Below are 10,664 nucleotides of genomic sequence, written 5' to 3' on the forward strand. Positions count from 1 at the left end.
TTCTTTTTTTTTTTTTTTTTTTCAGCTTTAATTGAGTTTATTGGTACATTTTAGGGATACAGTACAGTTGCATTCATTGTTGGGATCTTGTACCTCTATATGACAAGTCTTGATTCTCATTTTTTCCCTTTACCCCTGCCCTCCCTTCAACCCCTCCTCCCCTCCCCATCTACAAGTGTTTGTAGATGGGGAGGGAGGGGAGGAGGGGACAAACACTTTATTTCTATTTTTTCATTTTGTCATATTTTTTTCTTTTCCCTTATTACCTTTCCCATTTTCCCTACACCTGTAGTCCTTTTCTTCCTGTTTCACATGGTCAATTATCTCATTAGGATCTTATGTACTATTATAGCTTTTCACACCAGAGAAACTATTTGGTATTTACACATGTGTAACTTATTTATTTCACTTAGGAGTATATCCTCAATATGTACCCATTTTCCTATGAATGAATCTAATGGAGTTGTATTCCATTTTATAGAAAAACCACATCTTCTTTATCCAATTTCCAACTGATGGGCAAATGGGCTGTTTCCAAGTTTTGGCTATTACAAACTGAGCTGCTACAAACATGGGTGCGCGTATATCACTGTGGTATGATTCCTTTAATTCTTTTGGAAAGATACCCATCAGAGGGATGGCTGGGTCAAATGGAACCTCTGGTCCCAGCTCTTTGAGGTATCTCCATATTGATTTCCATAGTGGTTGCACCACCCTGCACTCCCACCAACAATGGAGGAGGGTTCCTTTCTCCCCGTGATGCCACCAACATTTGTTACTGTTTGATTTCTTGATAGCAGCCATTCTTTGTGGGGTGAGGTGGAATCTCAGTGTTGTTTTCATCTGCATCTCTCGAATGACCAGTGATGTGGAACATTTTTTCATATATTTACTTGATTCTTTTACTTCTTTGTCTGAGAAATGTCTGTTCATTTCAGATGCCCATTTTTAAATTGGGTCTTTATATTCGGGGGTGCTGATTGTTTTGAGTTCTTTATATATTCTAGATAATAGTCCTTTGAGGAGCAGCTGGTAAAAAATTTTTCCCACATTGTAGGTTGTCTCTTAGTTCTGTTGATGGTTTCTTTTGCAGTGCAGAAGCTTTTTAATAAGATGAGATCCCAGTTGTTTGTTGATTCTTTCTGCTAGTTCCCGTGCTGCTGAGGATTTGTTCATAAAGTCTTTTCCTATGTCAATGTCTTCAAGAGTTCTGCCTACCTTATCTTCCAGCAAGTTTCGTGTTTCTGTTTTAATATTTAGATCTTTAATCCACTTGGATTTTACTTTAGTGCATGGTGAAAGATAAGGGTCCAGTTTTAATCTTTGGCAGGTTGAGATCCAGCATCCCTGGATCTTTTTTAAAAATTTTTATTTTGATGCTGGCCATAGTGGCACATGCCTATAATCCCAGCATTCCCAAGGCTGAGGATCACCACGAGTTCAAGGCCAGCCTGGGTGGGCTACATTGTAAGTTCAAGGTCAATATGAACTTCACAGTGAGACTCTGTCTCAAAAATCCCCTGACACTCCCTCCAATTTTTTTTATTTATTTTTTATTTATTTATTTATTTATTTATTTATTTATTTATTTATTTATTTATTTATTTATTTTAATTTTGAAAGCCAGGCATGGTAGAGCATGCTTGTAATCCCAGGGTTTGGAAGGCTGGGGCAGGAAGGTTGCTTTGAGTTTGTGGCTAACCCTAGGCCAACATGGTTCAAGGGCATTCTGGACTACATAGCAAGACCTATCAAAACAAATTTTGCTGGCTGTAGTGGCACATGCTTATAATCACAGCACTTGGGAGGCTGAGGCAAGAGGATCACTGAGAGTTCGAGACCAGCCTGTGCTACATAGTGAATTCCAGGGCAGTCTGAACTACATAGTGAGACCTGTCTCAAAAACAAAAAACAAAAACTTTTTTTTTTTAATTTTGAGACAATTTGTTGCTGAATTGAGCAGAACTGGGCTTGAATTTGTAATCCTGCCTTAGCCTCCTGAGAACTAAGATCACAGGCATGCGCCATCATGCCCAGGTGAGAAATTTTTTCATAAGTTTCAAGTTTCTTTTTCCTCTTCAGGTCAAAAGTCTCAGCCCTTGTTTTAGGGATAGTACATAGAGCCTCCAGTAATTTTTTAAAATTAAAATTGTGTGTTTCTTTTTTTTTTTATTCAACGAATACTGAACATTACTTTGTTCATGGCTCTGTCTTAGGTGTTCAAATTCTTTTTTTTTTTTTTTTTTTTTTTTTTTTGGTAGCAGGGCTTGAACTCAGGACCTTGTGCTTGTGAGTCAGGTGGCAGAACCACTGAGTTAAATCCCTGGTCTATTAAGTGTTCAAATTCTAAAGCCAATCTGTCACAGTCTCTGCTTTAAAAAGTTCATGCCTATGACAGGTTGTGGAGAGTGTCACAGAACTTAGCTGGAATCTAGCAGAGTGCTTTTTTTGTTTTTGTTTTTTACAGTATGGGGATTGGACCTAGGCTTTGACACTGAACCTACATCCCCAGATCTTTAGTTTTTTATTTTTTGGTACTGGGGATCGAACTCAGGAACTTGTGTTTGTGAGGTAGGCGCGGTGCCACTGAGCTAAATTCCAGGCTCACATCACTAGCTCTTTAAAGCTTTTTCATTTTGAGGTAGGGTCTCACTAAGTTGCCCAGGCTGGGTTTGAGCTTAAAGTCTTCCTTTCTGCCTCAGCTTCCTATAGTTGAGAAATTTTGAGTGCTAAGCTAATGAGCTTGGTTTAGTCACTCATCCCTACAGATAGGAGAGTCAGTGGAGAGTGTATAGTTGGATTGTCAAAGGCTGATTTGTTTGTTCATTCTTTGAGTGATGGCTGAGTTGTATGACTTTGCTAGTGTAGAGCAGAAATGAGGTTGGATAAGAAAAGGCCCATGCTTGATCTTGACTGTGTGGTTCTTGGAGAAAGAGGGAATGTGGTAGGGATTCTTTACTATTTTCCTGAAAATGGCTTAAAAGAGAGAAGTTATGGAGGTGTGTATGCAGTGTGGGAGGAGAAGCAATGGGGAAGCGATGCAAAGGGAGGCTGTTTAGATAGAATACCTATCTAGATTCTGGTGGAATCAAGAGCATAGCCAAGTCCCTTTAACACTGATGGCCCAAACAAAGCCCTGAGCTTAATACAGAAGGGAACTTGCTCAGAAAGTTCTTGACTTGTGGGGAAGAATGACTCCCTGGAGATACAGGTCCGTGCTGTGGCCACATGATCTCTGTGGTTCTGGAGCTGCTAAGTGCTCTGGAGGGTGGGAGGGAATGGAGAGAATCCTTGCTCTATGGATGTAGCAGTGGTCTGCAAACTGAAGGTCTATCTTTTTTGAGCCTCATTCTCCCCAGGCAAAAGAATGAATGAACTCTCATGCTACCCGCTGCCTATTTCCTAAGACCTCAGGACCGCAGTATTTGTGACTCTTTCTGACGTCACTAGACTGCTGACATTTAAGGTTGCCACATCATATCCTGAGTGAGAATTAATTCTCTTGCAGGGACACAGGCTCAAGAACTCTGAGAATCAGACTTATCAGGCCCTGGACAGCTTGAACACCAGCCGGAGAGTGCTCATATCTGGGACTCCCATCCAGAATGATCTGCTTGAATATTTCAGCTTGGTTCATTTTGTTAACTCAGGCATCTTGGGTAAGAGTCCAGCTTTTTCTGTCTCATTGGAAAGGGGCTTTGCCTGGCCTCCTCCTAGGAATGACTTTAGCCAATCTCTTGTAGGAAGTCTTGTTATGGAGTAGCAAAGCCATTGGCAAATTGGCTTTAGCTTTACACAGAGTGACTCAGCAGGGCACACTTTGGCCATTGTCCTTGCAAATGCAGCAGGCCCCTCAGCTGAGTTCTTTCAGAAGAGTTTTGTCCTCAGAGCAGGTGTTTGTCGTCGTTTCCCCCCCACACACACACTGGGAATCAAACTCAACCTTGTGCTTGCCAGGTAGGCATGGTATCCCTGAGCTAACTGTCCCTGGCCCTCTTTTCTTTGTATTTTTTCTAAACCTTTTTTATTTTTATTTTTTCATTACTGGAGATTAAATCCAGGGCCTTTGTAATAAGGTACAACTACCCCACCCACTTGTTTTTTGAGACAGGGTCTCACTATGTAGTTGAGATTGACGTGGAACTCACTGTGTAGCCCAGGCTGGTCTCAAACTCACAGTGATCCTCCTGCCTCACCCTCCTGAGTGCTAGGATTACAGGTGTGCACCACCATGCCCGGCTTCCATAGTTTGATTTTGAAAGATCTACTTTTTTTTTTTGGAGAAGAGTCTCGTTATGTTTTCCAGACTGGCCTTTAACTCACCACGATGCTTAGACTAGCCTTTTGACTCCTCCTGCCTCACACACTTAAGAACTGGGATTATTGGCGTGTGCCACCACACCTGGCTGAGATCTAGCATTTTTATAATAATATAGAATTTTTATTTTTATAATATATATTCTTGTCACTGACCAATCTGCTTTCTCTTATCTTCCCAATTTGCCTGTTCTGTGTATTTCATATAAATGGAACCATATATGTAACTTTGTATGTTTGGCTTATTTTTCCTAGCATAATGTTTTCAAACGTTCATCCACTTTGTAGTTTATATCAGTACTTAATTATGTTAATATATATTATATCATATCTTAGGTTTGTTGGTTTGTTTGTTTTTGATACTGGGGATTGAACTCAGACCTTGCGCTTATAAGACAGGCAGTGGCACCACTGAGGGAAATCCCTGGCCCCTACATCATCTCTTAGAAATGATATATGGTTGCACTTAAAAAAAGAAAAAAGGACTGGGGATTTAGCTCAGTGGTGCTGCCACCTGCCTCACAAGTGCAAGGTCCTGAGTTCGATCCCCAGTACCATAAATAAATAAAACAATAAGTAAGTAAAACTAAGCTGGGCATGGTGGCACATGCATGTAATCCCAGCATTTAGTGAGGTTGAGGCAGGAGGATTGCAAACTTGAACCCAGCTTGGGCAATTTAGTGACATTCTGTCTCAAAATTAAAAATAAAAAGGGATGGGGATGTGGTTTAGTGCAAAGGCCCTTGGTTCAATAATCCCCCCAGTACTGAATTAAAGTATAGTGGGGCAATTACTGTTTTATATTTAGTGTAATTATTATATACTTGGACTTTAATCTGTTTTTTCACTGTTTAGCCTTTTAAGTCTTGTTATTTCTTGGATTTGTTAAATAGAAATAGGCTATATTTTATTCAGCTTTGTTATTCTTGGCAGGGAGGTTAGTTTGTAGTCTGTGAATATTAGCAATGGGGAAATAATTTCTGTTCACATGCTCTAATTTCCTTTTCTCTTGTGTTCAGGGACTGCCCAGGAGTTCAAGAAGCATTTTGAGTTACCAATTTTGAAGAGTCGAGATGCAGCTGCCAGTGAGGCAGATAGGCAGCTAGGGGAGGGGCGACTGCAGGAGCTCATTAGCATTGTGAACAGGTAATGGCTCAGGCCATCTAAGGCCAACCCTCTGGGGAGTTTTGTCTGTCTAGAGGACTGGGGTTCTAAGGGAGTAAAATTTTTTCCTTGACTGTAGCTGTTGAACAGATGGAGTCTTGCAGACTAAATGTCTGCTTTTATTGTGGCCTAGGCCTTCTGGTCTGGTTTTGGTTTGCTTACCAGCCTACTTAGGAAGCTGTTCCCTGAAGTAGTTGGGTTTCCTGAGCAAAATATCCCCCTGGAGCATTGTTAGTCTTCAGAAGCTTTCTGTCAGTTGGTCTCAGACCTTAAAGCACCATTCTTCCCTTCTCAGAACTCCATAGTTCTTTGACAGGTAAGGGTAAATCTTAAAGATGGATACAGTTTCCAGGCTTTCCATGGAGGTCATATAACCTAGGGGCAGGTATATCCCGGATTCTTCTGTTGTAGGTACACACACTTGATGGGTTACATTCTAGAGTGTTTCTGCCCTTTCCAACTGCCTTAGCTTATCCTTACCTATTTTATTTTTTATTCTTTTTTTTGGTTTTTTGAGACAGGGTTTCATTATGTATTTAAGGCTGACCTGGAACTCACTAGGTAGCCCAGGCTGGTCTCAAACTCACAGCGATCCTCCTGCCTCAGCCTCCCGAGTGCTGGGATTACAGGCATGCACCACCACGCCCGGCTATTTTACTTAATCTCATTGAGCCAGGGGGCCGTGTGGCAACAGGTATAGTGGTACCTCAGTTCACGAACTTAATTCTTTCTGAGATTTTGGTTGCAAACTGAATCAGACAAGAGCTGAACCAAATTTAATGGTTAGGTTCAATGTTGACCTTGTGGAAAAATTTGATTAGGTTCTCATCCAATTTGTCTTGTGACTACAATCGTGGAGTGAATTAAGTTTGTGGACCGAGGTACCATGGTTTTTGGGCAAATGCAAGCCAGAAACTCCCATAAGGATTTGGTAATTTGCAGCTTGCTTTTTGTGTGTATGTGTGTGTGTTTGTGGTTTTTTGAGACAGGGTCTCACTATGTAGTCGAGACTGACCTGGAACTCACTATGTAGCCCAGGCTAGTCTCGAACTCACAGCAATCCTCCTGCTTCAGCCTCCTGAGTGCTGGGAGTACAGGAGTGCACTACCATACCCAGCTGTAGCTTGCTTTCTTTGACAGAGCTTCAGGATTAATGGGAGACCTCAGCCTTTTGAAGACCAGTCATCTTGTTGAAGGGAAAAGAGATACCACTATGCTAGGCTATTTGGAAGGTGTCTGTTCCCATGACTGATACCCCACTATATAGATACCTCTGCCATAGGGATGATGGGTTTGTGACATTGTATATTATGAAACAGCTAGTTTTTTGAGTGGCAGCTGCTATTTTAGTAGGTAGCATGGTAGTTTTGCCACCCCTTTCGTATTCTGTTTTTCTCTAGGTGTCTGATACGGAGGACATCTGATATCCTTTCTAAATATCTGCCTGTGAAGATTGAGCAGGTGGTTTGTTGCAGGTACTGAACCCACTGAAAGGGTATGCAATAAGTAGGTAAAAACTTAGCCTCTGAAGCATGACTGGATCTCGGCATGTCCTCAGAGGGCAGAAATGTGGTCTAGCTTTTCCTGCTGACCTAGGTGCCTTTTCTTTAGGCTTACACCCCTTCAGACTGAGTTATACAAGAGGTTTCTGAGACAAGCCAAGCCAGCAGAAGAATTGCATGAAGGCAAGATGAGCGTATCTTCCCTTTCTTCCATCACATCACTAAAGAAGCTTTGCAATCGTGAGTTGAACCCATGCTTTGACGTTCTCTGTGAGAATAAGGGGCTCTTTGTACGTGTTCCAGTAACCTTCACTGAAATTGTCCAGAGACCTCATGGAGGCCATATGTGATTCTAATCCTCCCTACAGTATGAACCCTGCATTGCGATTCTGTAAACTAGACCCTTTTTACACTAGGAAATCCAACCCAGGGCCTCACTTAAGCTAGGTGAATGCTCTACTGTTGAGTTACATCCCAGCCCTAAACTAGACCTTTATTTAGAAAATTTAGTTTATCCTCTTCCCAGCCCATGCTTGATGTTTGAAATGCACCAGACCATGTATGAATGCTTGCATGCATAGTACTTATATAAAATGTTAGGCCAGAGGAAAAATAACAAACCTTCCTCTGCTGTAGCTCCCTTGTTGGGAGAACACACTAGTGAGTGAGTGTCCATCCATGGTTCCAGATGGCATGCAGATCCATCTGTGCCCTGTTGGAACTTGGAAGGGTGGAATTGGAGTCTGGTGCTAAGGAAAGCCTTCTAGCCCAGGCATCTGGAGGGCTTTCTGTTGAGCATTGAAATGGAAACTTCCAGAGAGCAAAGTAACTGACATTTTGGTGTGGTTTGTTGGTTTTTCAGATCCAGCTCTAATTTATGAAAAGTGTGTAGAAGAGGAGGATGGCTTTGAGGGTGGCTCGGACATCTTTCCCCCTGGTTATAGTTCTAAGGCTCTAGAGCCACAGCTGTCAGGTGAGCTCTTTCCACCAGGGTATGGGCTCCTCTAGAAAAAAGGGACGGAAGCAGGGTAGGAAGTTATTTTCATGTTATAGCTGTCTTGTCTCAAGGAAAGATATCAAGGAGTAAGAATCATAGGCCATTGGAACAGCCATTTGGGGACTGATGGTTGCTGTTCTTCTCAGGTAAGATGTTGGTCCTTGATTATATTCTGGCGGTGACCCGAAGTTGCAGCAGTGACAAAGTGGTGCTGGTGTCCAATTACACCCAGACATTGGATCTCTTTGAGAAGCTCTGCCGAGCCCGAAGGTAGGGAAGAGCCTCACCATGCCAGCAAAGACATGTGCTTCCTCCAGTGCCCCTCTAGGAGGATTAGGTATTCTGACTTACAGATATGGGCCAAGATGTGAGTACATGAAGGTTTTAGCTGAAGAGGTCTCTTTCCTTCTTTCTACCATGGTCCTAGTTCCCGTCTCCAAGAAGGATATCCATTGTTCCCTCAGGTACTCTCCACTTCCCCCTCGGGATAGAATCCTAGTCCCCAGCTCCCTTTGGGAGGGGCTCCGGCTATGTAGGAGCAGCCTCAAGCTTGATTAGTCTAGTTCCTCAGTGGCATAGCTTCAGGAGTTCTGCTTTCTTCTTGAGTATTGATCTTTGGACGCCACCCCTTTCAGGTATTTATATGTCCGTCTGGATGGCACGATGTCCATTAAGAAGCGAGCCAAAGTTGTGGAACGTTTCAATAGTCCATCGGTAAATGTGCAGCCTCTGTCCACAAACCAGCGATATGGTAACATCAGGATTAAGGGTTGATAGAGAAGTTGTAAGGGTAGATGTGGTCAGGTTGGAAATTGATTTTGTGGGTTGGGAAATTGGCTAGCAGGCAATCTAGTTACCCTTTCAATTGGTGTGGATATGAGAATAGAAGCTTGAGAGAAGAGTTAGCTGTGCTGAGCTGTCTCAGTTTTAGCTGTAAGAGGTTGTCTTTCCCCTACATCTTTTCTTTCCAGAGCCCTGATTTTGTCTTCATGCTGAGCAGCAAAGCTGGGGGCTGTGGCCTCAACCTTATTGGAGCCAATCGGCTGGTCATGTTTGACCCTGACTGGAACCCAGCAAATGATGAACAAGCTATGGCTCGGGTTTGGCGTGATGGTCAAAAGAAGACCTGCTATATCTATCGCCTGCTGTCTGTAAGATTGGTGATGGTGGTCAGAGGTGGGGGAGGGTCATGGAACAAGACCTTCAGGGCCATCTTTTTTTTTTTTGGTGGTGGTGCTGGGGATCAAACCCAGGGCCTTGTGCATGCTAGGCTACATACCACACTACTGAGCTACATTGCTAGCCCTTTTAAGACCATCTTGAATTGTTTCTTAGTTGCTCTCTTTGGCCCCTCTGTAGCAGCGTTATGGGTTTAACCATAAGCCCTTTATTCTGTTCTCCCTCTCCTTTCCACCATGCTTTTTACTGTGCTCTCCAGGTGTTTGTTCAGTAGTACGTTTCTTTTCTCGGGGTACCATTTTTTTTTTTTCCATACCCAATTTCTCCTGCATCACTGTTCTTGTTATCTCATACTCTGTGTTCCATAGGGTTTTAAGGAGTGGTAATAGTATTTTCAGCATCACCGTAGTTCCATCCCATAGTTTCTCTTTCTGTAGCTCTTGTCTGACTTGACTACTTTCTTTTTCTCTTTGTGCAATCATACCTCTGCTGTGTTCCTAATTCATCATGATTTTGGACACTGGCTATTTCCCAAATCCAGCAGTCATTTTGCCTGACCTTTAGGACCATGCAGTTTTCCAGCACTCTGGCCTTCATGTTTCCTTGACTTTATTTCTCATGACCTCAAGTCCTCTCATCTAATACCTAAATCCACACTGTGGAACTTGTTAATACCCAAAACTTTAATAAACTATTATCCTACTCTCACATCCTGTCCTTCAGCTGATAGCTACTACATCTACGTTAACCTGGTGCCCCTAGAACCTCTCCCATCCCCCTTTTCCCCAGTCTGGTTTGGGTCCCTTTTTCATCCAGCATGAGCCTCACTGTGCATCCTTTCAGCCACTCTGTTCCCAGTATCCTTCTACTTGAGTCATTTCAGCTGTTCTTAGCTCCATACCAACTAAAACTTGTATTTATAGATTGGGCCCACCACACATTCATGGTCTTCCTTTTTAGACTAGCCCATATCTTATCCCTTCAGCAACCACTATAAGCCTTCACCTCTTCCCTTAAGTTTCCTATCTAACCCTGGCTTGTTCTTTTTAAGACTTTGTCTTCTCCTCAGAGAAAAACATAGGCTACTAGTTATGAATTCTCTCAAGTCCCTTCCTTCTTTAAGTCTCTGTACCTGATTTTCCCTTCCCATTTCTGAGGATACTCTTCCTCTCTGAGGCTCATTCTTTTACCTCTGTTCGAAAGCCCTAGTATAGGCATGTACTACTATGCTTCCACCTGGATTTCTTAAGAACACTTTATTTGTTCCCCTGCTAGAGTCTGTCATTGAATGGCACCATTATTCACCTAACCCAAGCCTGGAAATTTTCCAGCTGAACTATTTTCTGCCTCTTATAACCAGATTCCTACCATTTACCACTAATTTTATCTTCTTGATATTTCCTTATATTTAACCCTCCTCTCCATCACTTGCAAAGGTTATAGTCAGCACTCACTTGGATAGTTTTTTTTTTTTTTTTTTTTTTTTTTTTTCATTCCTTTGTTCT

General features: G+C 42.4%; 1 protein-coding gene across 3 annotated transcripts in view; it reads left to right on the forward strand.

Annotated features, from left to right (window-relative positions):
- The window catches only part of Rad54l (RAD54 like), a 28,603-nt gene that overhangs the window by 16,248 nt on the left and 1,691 nt on the right, over nt 1–10,664 (forward strand). For all 3 annotated transcript variants that reach the window (XM_010610211.3, XM_033767280.1, XM_033767281.1), the window contains 8 exons: nt 3,509–3,659; nt 5,337–5,463; nt 6,882–6,956; nt 7,093–7,223; nt 7,846–7,956; nt 8,127–8,250; nt 8,616–8,694; nt 8,952–9,131. In XM_010610211.3, the coding sequence (XP_010608513.1) occupies nt 3,509–3,659; nt 5,337–5,463; nt 6,882–6,956; nt 7,093–7,223; nt 7,846–7,956; nt 8,127–8,250; nt 8,616–8,694; nt 8,952–9,131 (978 nt within the window). The remainder of the gene's footprint in view (nt 1–3,508; nt 3,660–5,336; nt 5,464–6,881; nt 6,957–7,092; nt 7,224–7,845; nt 7,957–8,126; nt 8,251–8,615; nt 8,695–8,951; nt 9,132–10,664) is intronic.

Source organism: Fukomys damarensis, unplaced genomic scaffold (genome assembly GCF_012274545.1).
Source record: "Fukomys damarensis isolate Sample0158 unplaced genomic scaffold, DMR_v1.0_HiC HiC_scaffold_23, whole genome shotgun sequence".
NCBI classification, from domain to species: domain Eukaryota; kingdom Metazoa; phylum Chordata; class Mammalia; order Rodentia; family Bathyergidae; genus Fukomys; species Fukomys damarensis.